Raw genomic sequence first — 16,745 nt, 5'->3', positions numbered from 1 at the left:
ATAACGATCTAAAGTTTTAACAAATCTAGTAACAAACAGCACATCCAAACAGACTTCTGTGGATTAAATTTAATACAACTGTACATTCATGCTGTGGCGGTAACAACTTTCACATTATTTGTTTGTTTGACGACTTTTCTCAGTTGACTCTTTCATGACACAAACACAAAGGCACAATCCAAAGGATACACTAACATTTATAATAGTTTTAAACAAATGTGGAGAAAGAACAAATTTTAAGTATTAAACAAATATTTGAATATGGATCAACTTGAATATATTTTCATTAAAGAAAATATTTTCAGTTCTCAACACTGTCTCATTTTGATGCAATGGCAATTCCAGGTGTCCCAGACAGTTATTCTTAATATCCATTCAACATATAACAATTACAATTAAGCATTTACATGACTGGATAGCTACAAGGACCATATTTTAAATATCTCAGATTTTTAAATGAATCTTTCTGCTAAAAGTCATACGTTTTCCATTTTAGTTAATCCTGTAGAAATAAATGCCTTTCCTTCCCCCCCTCATTAAAGTACTCAGTAACTTAGCTATGTTACATTAGATACACATAAATTTAACCAAGGATTATTAAACGTATTGAAAGAAGCCATCCAATCAATAATGGTGCTTTAAGACAAGGTAATAAGTCAAACGTTAGAATTAGGCTGACTTGTTTCCTTGTTGGGAATTTTGGGTCTCAAAAGAAACAGCAGGTATTTAAAAGAAACCAAAGCAATATAAAACTACTGTACTTCATCCTTAAGGAAAAAAACACTGAAAGATACTATTCTGAAGTTCATACAATTTAAGCATCTGGTAAGTAAAAATCCTTTCTTATAAGTTTCTGAATATTTGGAATATATTCATAGAGTCATTAAAATATAATTCTGAGACGAAACCAAGAAATTAACATTTTAAACTATTGTTTTATATATTTAGACCCTCTGGGTTATTGATATTAAGCTTCAGTCTTTTTTTCTTTTTCAGTCTGAAAGCAGCATGTTACTTCCCTGCTTAATTATTTCATGACCTGCAAAAGCTAATTATTAATAAGCAATTTTTAAAAAGACCACTAGCCTTTTATTGTAATCTTTCAATGTTAGTTGATATTCATTAGATCTTGGTTTCTCAAAATGTATTTATCTAGGTCAAGAAAAATGGGCAGAAGGAAACCTCACCCAAATTATGTAGCAGTGTTAAGCAAATTCAGTCTCTGAGCCAAAATTAAATCATTTGTGTCTTCAAACTTTCTCTTTCAACTTTTCATATAGCAATATAGTTTTACATTTTGGCCAAGGAGAGATGCTTTCTTTGGGCAGACAAAATCATGCTTCAGGAGAAATAGTGACTTAGTTCTATAGAATCTGTCTCCTTTTCAATAGGGCACTACCAAATAGAGTATTATATTTTACCTAAGTTGCTCTCTTTCAAAAGATGATAGGATGAAACAATTTAAAATCTGTACTGTATTTTTACCCAGTATACATAATTATGTTCAATTTCAAACAATTTTCCAAAAGAACTGGTTTTTTGCCAAAATGCAAGAAACTCCAAAATGTCTTATCCAAAAGTTGCCAATTAAAAATTAAGCCACAGTGCTTAAGTGTAGGATTTTTAAAAACTAACTTTACACTACTGCACATTCTTAGATATGTGGAAACAAATACATTTTGACTCTTAAGAAAAAACACTTGATGGCACACTGAAGAATGACACCATAAGTTTATAAACATAAGGGGCAGGGTCTAGTTATTGCAAATTGATGGAAAACATCAGTGTGCCTTCACTTTGTTTGAAGAGAAACAGTGTTTCCACTCAAAAGTTTTCAGTGCCAAAATACCTAATTACCCTTAAAGTATCACCAAAATTGGTTTTAAACATTACTCAGAAAATAAACTATTTCCAACAATCACCATCTTAATTGCCTTTTATAAGGACTATATTATAACTTTCATTCTTAAGGGTCTTATATCTCCCTGTAGGATTATCACAAACCACCTTCTGGATTTCAAATAAACTAATTCTAACCCAGTCCCAATTAAAAACTATCCACGTTCACAAGCAAGGAACACTACTGCACGTTACACTCATAGTTTAGGAATGTGTGCTTCCTTCCCCCCACCCCCCACCAAAAAAAAACCTGACAATGCATCTATGAATTACATCTCATTATCTGAATTTATAGCACAAAGTGCTTCTGCTCTTCTGCATTAATAATACTGCAGTCTCAAAATACTTCATGAACCCTGAAGTGATTCTCTATGGAAGGAGCTTCGTTTGCAAAATGAATTTGGCTAGTCACCTGCATACCAAAATCTCCAAGTATCTGAACAAATTTCTTGTGCTCCTTTCCAATCCAAGATCTCATTGGATCATGTACTTGGTAAGGTGTTACATGGGTGTGAACAGTAATCCCTGTTTGTGCAAATTCTTTCAAGACTTCTGGATAAGTAATCCAAGTATTGCTTCCCCCAGAATGACCGCCATCCAGCCAGTACATTGTTTTTATGCTTTTGATAAAAGCATCAATGTTCTTGTCTTTCTTGGCTTCTTTCAATTCAAAAAGCAACTGATTCAAAACAACACAACCTTTACTGAATCCAATCAAAGTAAAAGAAGCACCATTTAGTGATGGTGGATAAAAACTCATGGCAGACTCATCAAATTTTTCACAGGTCCTCTCTTTGTCTCCCCGGCAACCATTAGTAGTATGAGAAGAACTGGATCTACAATTAGATGCTTTGGCGTCCTTATTCAAATCTTTCACATTCTTCTTTGGTAGCAAACTCTTCTGACTTAAGTTAAAAGCATTAACTAATAACGTATAAAGATGCTTAAAAGCTCCAAAGTCAGTATTGTGTTCTGGAGCACCAAACATATTGCTTTTCACAAAATTGTCATAGCAGCTGAATTTGTGCAAATGCATTCGGGAACACTTTATCACCCAAATATAACTATTGGGGAACCGGTGGGCTAAAATGGTGGCAACATTTTCTAGACTCCAGTTTTCCCACTGATAATTCTCAGGATGACGAGTCATAATTTCATGGTAATTCTGAAAGGTAAGAAAGATAAAACAAATATTAAATACACAGTTATGTAAAATTATTTCCACAAAATTAGTTTCCCATTTTTATTGGGGAGGAAGTAGGGATGTTATAATGACCTATGGTTAATGTACTAGAAATGAAAACTATAAATCTATTACCTTCTGGCTTTAAGATTTTAAACAAATCACTTCTTCAGTGTAAGCCTCAAATCCATCAAACACAGGGTTATAAGATAAAGCTAAATAGCACAGTAGAAATTTTAATAAGAAAACACTTTAGAATGATTATAGATTTTTAAATGGATTTTATTTAGTATACATATGATCTATTATTCCTAAGACATTAACTGAAAATAAAAATTTGGTTTCTTAGACAGATTTTTTGACCAACACAGAATTCTAAAATATTTTCCTATTAAAGCTGCTATTCTGAACTCCTCCCTCTTTGGATTACTCTAGCAACCTGAATGCTATGTTTAATTTCAATTTTAGTATTACAAAGCTGCAATGAACATTATAGAAAAATCTTCATGTACGTCTGTGATTACATCCTTAAAAATAAATTCCCAGATGTGGAAAAACTAGGTCAAAGAATATTCATAATTTAAGGTTGACTATATAGACTACAATACTGTCTTCCAGAGAAGTATGTATAATTTTTCTTTTATCTTTGTTAAATTTCACTGGCACAGGATAACTTATTCTAATTTGAATTTATTAAAAATTTAAATGAAGTTGAAATTTTGTTCATATATTTATTAGCCATCTGGATTTCTACTTGTGCCTGTTCATATCTTTTGCCTTTTTTTATTTGGTTTATTTATAAGTATTCTATATATATTAATAACTTTTTGTTTATGTTCTAAGACGTACATGTAAGTTTTGTTTTCCTTTCAATTTTTATTCATAATATCCTTAAAAAAGGGAAATTCATTCAAATTTATTTCATTTATTCTATAAAATTTATTGGATACGTACTGAACAGTCATGGATCAGAAGAGATGAAACCCCTGCCCACAAAGAGTGCACATTCTAGTACAGAGATACATAATAACTCCATGAGTTAATAGAGCAGCACCCTCCAACAGAAATATAACATGAGCCACATGTACAATTTTCTAGCAGCTACGTTAAAAAAAGGGTAGAAAGTTAACAGGTGAAAAAAAAATTTTTTTTTTTTGGCCACGCCCTGCAGCATGCAGGATCTTATTAGTTCTCTGACCAGGGATTGAACCCATGCCCCCTGTAGTGGAAGCATGGAGTCTTAACCACTGGACCGCCAGGGAAGTCCCAAAATTATTTTTAAGAATACATTTTATTAAGCCCAATACATCCAATATATTATCATTTCAACATGTAACCAACATAAAAAATACTGAGATTATTACATTTCTTTTTCTTTCTAAGTTTTTGAAATCTAGTGTATATTTTACACTTACAACACATCTCAATTTGGGTGCTAAATTTTCATCGGAAATACTTGATCTGAATTTAGATTTCATAAGATTTACAGTTGCAAAAGTAGATTCACATACCCAAGTTGCTCAAACACACTTAAAAGTTTTCCAGGAACTGAACTATCAGTTTTTAGATTTAAAGTTAAATACAATTTAAAATTTAGCTCTTTGATCACACTAAATTTCAAGCGGTCAATAGCTACAAGTAGCTAGTGGCTGGACAGCACAAGACGTTATACGTGATAAGGGTGATAAGGAGCGTAAAGTTTTGGAGTGGGTGGAAGATTATTATTTAAACACAGGGTAGTCTCCAATAAGACAATAGCTGAGAAGGGCCTGAAGGAGCTGAGGGATTGAGTCATGATTATTTCAGTCATAAGGAACTGCAAAATGACCTGAAGTGGAGCCATCGTTGGTGTAACCAAGATACACCAGTGAGACCAGTGTACCTCCAGTGAAGTGAAGAAGGAGCAAAAGTGACCACTAAGAGGGTCACAGAGATTGCTGGTGAAGAGGGGAGGTGCTGATCATGCCTCGTAAGATACCCTGAGGACTCTGGCCTTTGCTCTGATAGGGTGTGGAGTAGATGGCTGATATAATCTGTTTGGAAGGATTACTCTGACTCCTGTGTGCAAAGGGGCAACAGTTTGAAGCAGGGAGACCAGTAGGAGGCTACTTAAGTATAACCCCAATGAGAGAAGGTGGCTCGAACCACAGTGGCAGTAGAAGCAAAGGTGGTAAGAACTGGTCAGATTCTGTATATATTTTGAAGGTAGAGTCAACAGCATTTGCTAATGGACTGGGTATAGGGTGTGAGAGAAAGGAAATAGAACTGTACTTTTTCCTTATTTCTAACAATCATATAGCAAACATTTTTAAATGCACCTCTCTTTTGACCTAGTAATTCTACTTCTAGGAGTTTATCTCAGGGATATACTTGCACACATGCATAAATAAATCTGTCTAAGGACATTTATTCCTGCTTCAGTTCTATGAGCACTCACACGGGTTCTAAAATACGGGTTGTAAAATAAGGGCTAAAAAACCCCCTGAATGCTGAGCTATCATTTGTGTTTAAAAAAAAAAGTTTGCCTCAGCATAGAATGTCTCTGGAAGGACATATAAATCAGTAACAATGGTTAGCCTTAGGGAAGGGAAATCGGAGACTGCCTCCAGTCATCCAAAGGGATGAAAAGGAGACTTATTTTTCAATGTACAACCTTAAATAAAATGAATTTTTAGCAATATACACATTTTTCTATTAAAAAATTAAGACTAATAAAAGTAATACTACAAAAATTTAGTCTACATGCAAAGGTATAAGGAAGATATAAAAACCACCAATCCATAAAACCACCATTAGAAATAATCACTATTAAAATTTTGGTGTCTAGTATTCCAGTGTTCTGTAGTATACATACACATATACAAGTATGTATGTAAGAGAGCATTCTTTATTTCTTCCCTCAGCAAGATTATACACACAGTTTTCACTTAAAAATGTTACAGGCATGATTCCTTATCAATAAGTATAGATTTGTATAATTTTTAGACTTCCCATCAAAAAGATTGATACCAATTGATACTTCCACTGGAAGTATACATGAGTGCTTATTTTCTCACATCCTTACCCACACTGGCTATTAGCATTAATTTTTAAAATACCTTTGCTACTAAGATAAAATGATATCTTACTTTTAATTTGCATATTTTTATTCCTAATCAGGTTGAACATTTTTCTATGTTTATTGGCAATTTTCATTTGTTAATTCTCTATTCATATCCTTTGATAACTTTCCCAAAAGGATGCTCAAGTCCTTCTTAACAGTTTTTACCTCATTAATATTAAGTTTGTCATATATGTTAAAAAAAACCTATTCCCAGAAGGCCATCATTTAATTTTTTTATGGATTCTGCTACTGCCTTCTGCACATCCAGATTTATGAGATATAAAATTATCATAGGAGCTTGGATCTGAAAGGGCTCATCTAAATCCTTTTTTTTTTTTTTTGATAAATATCTCTTTTTTTTATTTCAGTGAGAAAACAAATTTGGGCCCTTTCCCTTGTCCCTACCTATAAGAAATCTACACTCTTTTTCTGCACAGAACCCTTTCGTCCAAAAAATGAAAGAATTTGCAATGCAGGCACCAATGTAAAGAATAGAGGGATGAACATGAAAGGAACTACCCCCACATGCAGAGGTGGGCATGCGTGCACACACATGAGCATCATCAGAAAGGGAAGGAACAAATTTCCAACACAAATTGAAAGGTGGAAATATTCTTGCCTATTGAACTTTGACTTCCATTTCTTCATATATTCATCAGTGGGCATTTGTGGGTCACTAAGCACAGTTCACAGTCCCTCAAGAACACAGTCCAGTGGGAGAGACAGAGATAAATAATTACAAGGCAATATGATTACTGCTGTAAAGCAGGGATATGTGAAGAACTGTGAGGGGACATAGAGAAAGGGAGACTCGAGCTATGTTTTGGGACATCAGGGAAGGCTCCACAAATACATGAGCTCAGTTTTGTAGTATTAGTAGAAATTCCAGAATTATGCAGTAGAATTTCTATTATGTCTGAAGTAGGAATATTAGTCAGGTCTTCATAAAGACACCCAAATATTAGTTGGGAAGAACAGCGCCAACACTGAATTATTCTATGGATTCCTAAATAGCTAGTTATAAGTGCCAAATACACAAGAAAGCACAAACATCTAAATCGTTTTTATAGCTAAGGAAACTGAGCTCCTACAAACTATACAGTTATTTATATTATATAGTTATTTAATGAGCTAAAATGAATAAGATTTTATGACTCCATTTAGTCTCTACCACATAGGAGGTGGTAAACCTAAAAACTTGGTGTTTTCTTTGATTAACCAGAGGTTACATGATCAGAGTAGGAAAATGCTCATACTAAGTAACTGTGTGTATGTATTAAAATGTAAAAGTAAGACTGTTACTCTTGTGTCTAATAAGTCCAAATCTAAGAACAATGGATAAGTACTCCCATATTCTAGAAAGAGACACCAGACATCCCCATAGGACTTGCTAACAGGTAGTCAAAACCAGTTCTGCAACCCAGGCTACTATACAAGGCCAATCTACAGAAGAGGTGGAAGAACGTGGGAAGAAAGAGTTTTCTTTTGAGAGAGTTTTCATCCCAGTTGGGAATGCAATGCACTTACTCTCCCTGTAAGGGTTAAAGGGTAGGAGGCATGCTTCCTCATCCCCAGTGAGGCAGGCGGCAAGAGAATCTCCTGGAGAGATTAAGGGGTAGTTACTCCACAGGTAGATGCTTGCTGACCTGCAAAAACATAAAGGCCCATCCCACACTGCTACTGAAGTACTGGTACAAAGGATTTTTAGGAAAACTTGACATGTGTCTCCATGATAAAGACTTAAGTTAGGTGGACTATTGTTATAGCAGAGTGAGGAGAGCTATATAGGGTACGAGCTGTACTTCCATAAAAAATGCGTCAAGGGGGCATCTTCGCTGAGCATAAAGTGGACATCTCACGTAAGCAAGCTAAAAGGACCGTAACAGGAACAGCCTAAGAAGGCTGCTCGTCATAGCACACGAAGCCCCAGGGTATATGGTCAGATGTGAAATAGTAGAGTGAGTGTGTGTGTGTGTGTGTGCGCGCGCCCATGGTTCTTGGCACAGAGCTCCTAAAACCCTTGGAATTTCATGGGTGACAGGGGTTGGTCACCAGAAAGACCAAGACATGATGAGAAGTTTGGAACTTTCAACCCCACTCCCCATTCTCCAGAGAGGGACTGGAAATAAAGTTAAAGACTGATCATACCTATGCAATGAAGCCTCCATAAAAATCCCCAAAGTACAAGCTTGGATAGCTTCCAGGTTGGTGAACACAGGAGGTGCTAGGAAAGAGGTGCACTCAGAGAGAGCATGGAAGCTCTGCACCTCTTCCCACATACCTTGCCCTGTGCATCTCTTCCATCTGGATGTTCACCTGTATCCTTTATCATATCCTTTCATAACAAATGGGTAAACACTATGTAAACTGTTTTCCAAAGTTCTGTGAGCCATTCTAGCATACTAACTGAACCCAAGGAGAGGGATCGTGCAAACCCCAATCTATAGCTGTTCAGTCAGCAGTACAGGTGATAAACTGGGACTTGGCGACTGGCGTCTGAAGTGGGGAGGGGAAAAGACTTGTGGGACTGAGCCCTTAACGTGTGGAATCTGACACTAACTCCAGGTAGATAGCATCAGAATTGAATTGAATTATAGGACACCCAGCTGGTGTTGCAGAGAATTGCTTGGTGTGGGGGGAAATACCCACACATCTGTTGTCAGAAATATTCTGAGTGTGGTAATAGTGTGAATAGCAAAGGAGAATCACATAGGAGAAGTGAGTCTTTTCCTACTCACCAGGACATACACTTAGGGCATGGTCATCTATATATCCTAGTGTTTAGGAAAGCAAAAGTTTTTAAAAGCTAAACTTGGAAATGACCCAAATGTTCATGAACTGCTGAATGGGTAAGCAAATTGTATGTCCATACACAGAAAACTACTTGGCATTAAAAAGAAATAAACTTCATGACAGAAAAAACAGGAAGAATGCATTTCAAAAGCATTAGGCTAAGTGAAAGAAGCCAGACACAAGACTACATACTACATGACTCCTAACTAATGAAAATCTAGAAAAGGCAAAACTATACTGAAAAGAAAGCAGATTAGTGGTTGCCTGTGGCTGAGAAAAGAGATTGACTAAAAGTAGGGCACAGGGGTACTTTTTAGGGTGATCAAGATGTTGTATTACATGATTATTGTGATGGTTACATAATTGTATTCGTTGAAATTCATCAAATTGTAAACTTACACTTAGAAATAGGGCTTCCCTGGTGGTGCAGTGGTTGAGAGTCCGCCTGCTGATGCAGGGGACACGGGTTCGTGCCCCAGTCCGGGAAGATCCCACAAGCCACGGAGCGGCTAGGCCTGGGAGCCATGGCTGCTGGGCCTGCGCGTCCAGAGCCTGTGCTCCGCAACGGGAGAAGCCGGAACAGTGAGAGTCCCGCGTACCGCAAAAAAAAAAAATAAAAGAAAAAAAAAGAAAAAAAAGAAATACCTACAATCCTGTATCCTGAGGATCTAAAAAGCAAGGAACTCAAGAAAATTGGACAGTACCTACTTAAAAAAATTCTGATCCCCCTCCAAAATCACTACTGATAAGAAAAACATCAGGAGGTACCTAAAGAAAAGTGAATTACTACGGCCTCAGCTTTCCTATAATTCAAAGGATAAAAGGGCAAGCATAGAATAAAAAAGGACATACAATAAAAGATGACTGCAAGAAGGAAATCAAAAAAGTAATGGTAATTAGCATTTAAAATTATACTGTCAACCAGATCCAATTAACATCAAATAATGAATCTGTGTTAACATGAGGCAAAACTTCTAATGGTATCCTACAAAGTTCTGTTTGGCCCTATTCTGTTCAATATTTATCCAAATTAAAAATAAAGATATAGAAAGAATGCTTATTTAATCTATATATGATATAAATGAAAATAAAGGTTCTAAAAGGATCAATACACTAAAAGATGAGCTGTATCTCACAGGGTAAATTTCATAAGAATAGACATTAGGCTCAAAAGAATCAAGTGCAAAGAGAAGGAAATCTGAGCCTAAAAGCCCTTCATATAATAATAGCCAAGTAGCACTTAATACATTGTTCAAAAGAACTTACGTTTATTCATTCAATAAGCTATCTACTGAACACCTACTTCATGCCACTCACTAAGCATCGCAGATACAACAGTGAAGAAAACAGACGTGAAGCGTGCATCATACTAGTGGAAGACAGACAAAATCCAAAATGAATAACTAATATAGTAAATGAAATGGATAAAAATGAATTATCCTAATTATTTATTAGGAGAAAAGTTGACAGGGATCCTGTGCACATGTATGATTATTAAATAGGATGGTCATCAAAGGCCTCACTGTGAAGGCAACTTTTGAGCAGAGACTTGAAATAGGTGAACTAATGAATCCTTACAGACATCTGCAGGAAAATTGTTCCAGGCAGTACGTGCAAACTTGAGGTCAAGTGTGTCTACCATGAGCAATATGAAGAAGGCTGGTGTGGCTGGAACCTTCTGTGGAGAGTAAAACAGATAAAGGAAACACTCAAAAAAGCAGCAGGGTGGGAATTCCCTGGCAGTCCAATGGTGAGGATTCCGGGCTTCCACTGCAGGGGGCACAGGCTCAGTCCCTGGTCAGGGAACAAAGATCCTGCGTGCCAAGCAGTGTGGCCAAAAAAGAGAAAAAAAGAAAAGAAAAGCTACAGGGTGGGAAAGGTAAATAGAGTGAAGGGCCTTGCATGCCATCAAGAGGACTCTGGCTTTTACTATGAGTGGCACGGGAAGCTGCTGGTGTTTCGAGCAGAGGTGTGGTATGATTTGACTTAGGTTTTTAAATGATTATTCTGATCACTTCTAGATACATTTAGGAGGTAAAGCCACTTTATTTGCTGATGTATTAAGAGAGGACAAAAGGATAATTTCAAGATTTCTAACTTGAGCAACTAAATAGGAAGTGTTTCCATTAACTGAGAGACAAGATGATGACTACAGGAAGAGCAAGTTTAGGGACAAAGATCCAGAGACTTTAGGTTTGAGATATCTATTAAATGTCCGAAAGGAAATACGTGCATGTAACGGCAAGTTTAAAGTTCCAGGAATAGGCTAGAACACAAATGTTGAAGGTCGTCAGAGTATAGGTAGCATGTAAAGCCACAAGACTGAAAGAGATCACAAAGGGAGTAAAGGTAGTCAGAGGAAAAGTCCAAGAACTGAGCGCTACAGAACTCCCCAATAATTAAAAAGTTCATCAGAAAGATAAGAAGGGAGGGTAACTCATTGGGTATTCACATATTTAATCCTCATTGATATCCTATACATCATCATTCCCATTTTGTAGCTGAGCTGGCTGCAACACAGAGAGATTTAACAATTGGCCAGATATTTCATAGCTAAAAAGTGCAGAATCAGGGTTTAAAACTAGGCGATCTGGCCTCAGAGCCTTTGATGCATTATTATTCTCTATTTCTTCTCTAAAAGCCCTGGGTTTTTAGAGGACTTCATACTCTGCATAAATCAACAGTATGTCACTGTCCAAAAAGCTAATGGAATCTCAGGCTACTTAAAGAAATGGATGATGTCAAAATGAAAGGAGGTATCAGTCTAACTATATTTAGCACTTTATAGATTTCACCTGAAGATCTGTGCTATATTCTGACTTGCACACTTTAAAAATATTTAGTAGGTGTTCAATGACAGTTAGTTATCATTATCATCATTGTTATGGATGCACACAGTAGCTGGTCCACAAAACCCTGGAAGTCACTGTCAGCAATGCCATGCTGATTTCCCAAACCGAGCAAAAGGGCATCAACTGAGTACAGTAAATTCCTCCTCTTAAATCGAAATACTAGTTTTGATTAGCAGTCAACTAGACCAGTCAATTATTTGGAGGGCAAGAGAAAAAACTACATTTACCTTCATCATCATCTGACTCAGGGCACAACGTTTGTAAACATATTTTTTTAAAGCATTAATTTCAGAAACAATAATTGTTTAATAAACTAATTATTTCACGGTTTAAGAAACACATTCAGCCATATTTTAGCTTCACCTGTCTATACCAGCACTACCCAAGAGAACTCTGTGATGAAGGGAATGTTCCGTGGAAATGCTCTGTAACTGCACTGTCCAGTACAGCACACACAAACCTTAGGGGCCGCTGAGCATTTGAAATGCAGGTAGTGCGACGGAGAAACTGGATTTTTAATACTATTTAGTTTTAATTAAATAGCCCCATATAACTAATGGCTACCCTATCAGACAAAGCAGTTCTAGATTAAGATCTAGATTAAGGCCCAGCTTTCCAGGACAACATAGCCATGTATATTTGCCTGCAGCCGCAAGATTAATAATAAAGATAAAATCACACACAAAAAAGTACAGAATTTAGGTGAGCATCAAAATATTGACATGCTTAGCGATTCCTGTCCCTTTTCTTCCACCCATTCTCCCCTTCTTAGAGTTACTGAGAGCGTCACACCCTAGTACCAGTATTTTGTCTGTTTACTTTTTAATAACTGCCAGCACGCTAATTTAAAAGCCCTCTCTCCGCCTCCTGCCCCCTCCCCCACAGATCCTCTGAGAAACCAAGTTATAGAATAAATACACATTTTCTCGTTTCTAGGTCTTCAATTCCACCCCCTCGAAACCTGGACTGACGGCTGGCTCTTTCGATGTCGTAGCCCTCCAAGGACACCTCCTGTCTAGGGCTCTATGAGGAGGGGGTCAGGGCGTGGAAGGGGCGGTTCTGGATTTCGTGGAGCCACCCCGTTTAAGCGCCATGTGTGAGTGTGTTCAGGCGAGGCAAGGAACCGGGCCCCAGCTACGAGGGAGGAATCTAGAGAATTCGCATATGTACAAGAAGAAGGAGCAGGTGCCCAGGCAGGCCGCAGGTTACCTGCACATCCCCGGGGAAATAGAGTACGTGATGCTGGGGCGGTGGTTGCGGCTCCTCCTTCGCCAGGTCCCCAGGGAGGTCCCGCCGTTCCAGTCCCTCCCCAGCGGCCGCCACCGCCGCCGCCGCCAGCAGGACCAACTCGTTGCCTCGCTGCGGGTCGGCTCCCGGCACCGCGGACAGCTGCACGCACTGCTGCCTGCACCGCTCGGCTGACGGGGAGCCGAGAGCGCCGCTGCGGCTGCTGCTGCCGCCCAGGTTCATGGTTCCGGCCTGAGAGCTGAACGCTGCGACTCCGATTCCGAGCTGCGGTAGCAGGAGAAGCAGCGGCGGCGACCGCAGGAGCCCGAACCCCCACATGGGTCGCCGCCGCCAGAGCGGGTCCTAGGGTGTGGGAGGGCCTGGGAGGACGTTGGGCCGGGTGCCCAACGGTCTGCCGGAGCGACCCGGGCGAGAGCCGACCCCGAGGGCAACGACGGCGTCAGAGGCCGACGTCCGCGCGCAGCGTGCGTAAGGGAAGGAGGGGTGTGCGCGAAATCCGACTCCGGTTCCCGGAGGGGGTGATGAGAAGGGGGCGTGGCCTGAGGCAGGACGTTTGTGATTGGTGGGTTCTGCCGCGGCCGGGAAGTTCGAACGGAAGTCTGGGAAAGAGTCTGAAGAGAGCAAAGGAAGCGGGAATGAACTGAGAACCCCGAGCAAGACGGGCGGCAGTTGTGATACAGGCGCAGCAGGTGCTGCCCGAAGGTCGCTTCTAGTACGAGGTAGAGCGTTTTGAGTATACCATGCTCCCCTTTCGGTAAGCTCAACTTTCAGGTGAGGTTTTTCTAGTCCTTCGAGCCTTAAAAGAGATACAACCCCAAAGATTAGAGTAATTCTGTCCTGTTACAGAAATCTGTGGGAAGTTTTCTGCATGCCCTGGATGAAGGGAATCTCCCTCTTCTCATACTCTCGAGTTTCTTTGTAGGTACACAAAGATTTCTAAGTTCTTGGGAATATATTTAGATAAGAAGTTTAATGCATCTCTGATTGGTAGCAGGGAGCAGGGCACATGGGGAAAGGCGTTAGTTGTTACACATTTGCTGTCGGTGTTTGCAGTCAACGGGATTTGCTATTTTAAGGTTTTCAAAAACCAGCTTGAACAGTAGGAAAGTCATAGGTGTCCAACAACAATCTGTGACCAGTTGTGTATGAATAAGATTTGGACAAATGTATGCTAAAGACAGGGAAGGGAGGGGAGAGTCCAGTATTCTAAATTTAAGCGCTTGTGAGGCAAGGCACTGTAAAGAACCTTGTGGGAGAGAGAGAATATTAGTGAGAATTTAAAATATTACAGCCAGCATTTATTGAGGCATACTATAGGCCAGGAATTGAACTAGGCACTTCATATATTAACTGATCTGAGTTTATATATGTGTGTGCTTAAGCACACATACTGTTTTCTTACTCCACGTATCAAATATTAATAAATAGCCTTGAAATAAGAGCACAAATTAGCAAATGATAAAATATATATATTTATATATATATAAAGTATATATATATATACTTAGTGACTTCATGGAGGTGTAATATGCTAGCCTACTCTAAATTATTGAGTTCCATCTGACATCATAATAGTGTAACCAATCAAAATTGTTTATTATTCTAAGTATATCTATCTACTGCTTTCTAAAAATAAATGATTAAAAAGAAGCAGAGGCTAATTATGTAATAATGAATATATATTAACCATATTTTGGCAACCAGCCTTCATTCTATTTTGTGAATCACATGCACGTTGTTACTGTCTCTTGTTAAGTAGAGGATTACTGAAATGTAATCCAAAAGCCCAAACATGTTCATGTACTCCAAATGCAGCTTTTGATTTTTTGTGGTCTCGTTTTTAGGTTGACATTTTAACTGAATCTATCACTATTGATGGGGATGGGGAGTTCTCATGTTTTGGAAAGAAAATTAATTGTAGTAACATTAAATATACAAAAAGTTATTTCAATAGCTCTAAGGTAATTGAAGTCTTTGAGAAATACAAATAAAGATTTAAAGGGCAGAGTAAAGCAACAGACTGAAGTGAGCACAAGGTTTTTTCCCCACAGTCAAGGATTTACACAACCCTACAGGAGCCGCTTCTAGAAAAAGTAATAGCTCTCAATTCATCAGTTGAGGTATTATGTCATTTATGGTAAGTCATTAACACTGTAATTCCTTCTGATAGGTCCCAGTGATATTATTGAAGTATCTGTTTTCTTTCTTCGTCCCCTCTTCCTTTTCCCAGGAAGACCAGTTTTGTAAATCACTACTTTTCTATCAACCATGGTCACAGACAGCCCAGCACTTCCTCTCTTTATTCTCCTTAAGAGCTGGGCTTTCCTTCCTCTCTAGAGATCTTACACATACAAAGTTACTGTAACCAGTTGTTTGAATTTACTCCTTTCTAACAGATAGAGATCTCCACTAAAAACTATTAGAAATAATAAAGTTCAGCAAGGTTGCAGGACACAAGATCAATATACAACACTTAATTGTGTTGCTATACACTAGCAATGAATAATCTAAAATGAAATTAATACAATTCCATTTACAGTAGCATCAAAAGGAATAAAATACTTAGGAATAAATTTAATGAAGGAAGAGACTTGTATACTGAAAGCTACAAAACATTGTTGAAAGAATTTAAAGACCTAAATAGCACTGGGTGTTCACTCTGGCCCCTGTTGCTCCAGCACTGAACCCCTCTGAGGCGAAGGTGTCGTTTTTGGGAGGGGGGGAGGTCTCATGCTTAGAAGGAGCAGAATCAGCTCAGACCTGGCCCTCAGGGCTTCTGCTCCCACACTTTGGGACCTGATCCTGCCCCTGAGAGGGTGGTGACACCCACTGAGCACAGGAGAAGCCCAGCTTACATGTGGCTCTGGTTCTAGCCCCTCTATCTCCAGCCCCTCAAAAAAGGTGATGGCTACCAGCACACCCTAGCAGAAGACTTGACCAGTGCTCACTTCAGATCTAGCTCTCCCACCAAAGCCACTGGGCACACATAGACTGAATAGAGATGTTTCCAAACAAGGACACCCCTTCAAAACTGGGATAGGTAACTGTTTCACCTAATTTCACAGAGACAGAGAAAGTTAAGCAAAATGAGAAGACAGAGAAATTTGTTCCAAACAAAACAACAAGGAAACAAACCAGAAAAAACAACTAATGAAACAGAGATTAGGCTCCTTGAAGGGAGGACTGCCAAAACTCTTGTGGACATATTTTAAAGCAACCACACCCAGGCTCCACTCCAGATCATTAGAATTCAGAGATCAAGCACAAGGGGAATAAAATAAGATATCAAGGAGATTTGGCTAAGCTATTATTTATAAAACACATAAGATGACTCTGAATGGTGGAAAAAAGAAATCAGACAGGCTAGAGACCTTGGGACTCAAGGAATATCAAGGTGGTGAATACCCTAGGTTTTAGTTTTGCCTTACATACTGCAGAAGTGATGCTAAAGAATTCAGAAACACCAGTGGACACAGACAAATATGTGTCTTGAAGTCTCAAGAAAAGCCTCTCCTAGACACAGCACCAGGAAAAGGGAAGCTTTGAAATACAGAAAACTTTCAGAAAACAAATTCTCTATCCCAGCCAAATATCACAGAAAAAGACTTTGGCTACACCCAACAAGCAAAGGCTGAGTGAGGAGCCTCAACTTCTTATAATGAGGTAC

General features: G+C 38.5%; 2 protein-coding genes across 5 annotated transcripts in view; one reads left to right on the top strand and one right to left on the bottom strand.

Annotated features, from left to right (window-relative positions):
• Positions 1 to 62: 62 nt before the first annotated feature.
• LOC307187700 (mitochondrial protein C2orf69) lies at positions 63 to 13,521 on the bottom strand. The gene is made up of 2 exons (XM_079924132.1): positions 13,040 to 13,521; positions 63 to 3,064 (listed from the first exon to the last, which is right to left on the bottom strand). The coding sequence occupies exons 1-2, from the start codon at positions 13,394 to 13,396 to the stop codon at positions 2,237 to 2,239; spliced, it is 1,185 nt and encodes a 394-aa protein (XP_079780258.1). The 5' UTR covers positions 13,397 to 13,521; the 3' UTR covers positions 63 to 2,236.
• Positions 13,522 to 13,529: 8 nt separating this feature from the next.
• The window catches only part of FTCDNL1 (formiminotransferase cyclodeaminase N-terminal like), a 202,792-nt gene continuing 199,576 nt past the window's right edge, over positions 13,530 to 16,745 (top strand). For all 4 annotated transcript variants that reach the window (XM_079924136.1, XM_079924134.1, XM_079924135.1 and 1 more), the window contains exon 1: positions 13,530 to 13,849. The gene's annotated coding sequence lies outside the window, so the exon portion shown is untranslated. The remainder of the gene's footprint in view (positions 13,850 to 16,745) is intronic.

Source organism: Stenella coeruleoalba, assembly GCF_951394435.1.
Source record: "Stenella coeruleoalba genome assembly, chromosome: 6".
Lineage (NCBI taxonomy): Eukaryota > Metazoa > Chordata > Mammalia > Artiodactyla > Delphinidae > Stenella > Stenella coeruleoalba.
This window is presented reverse-complemented; position numbering and strand designations above follow the sequence as displayed.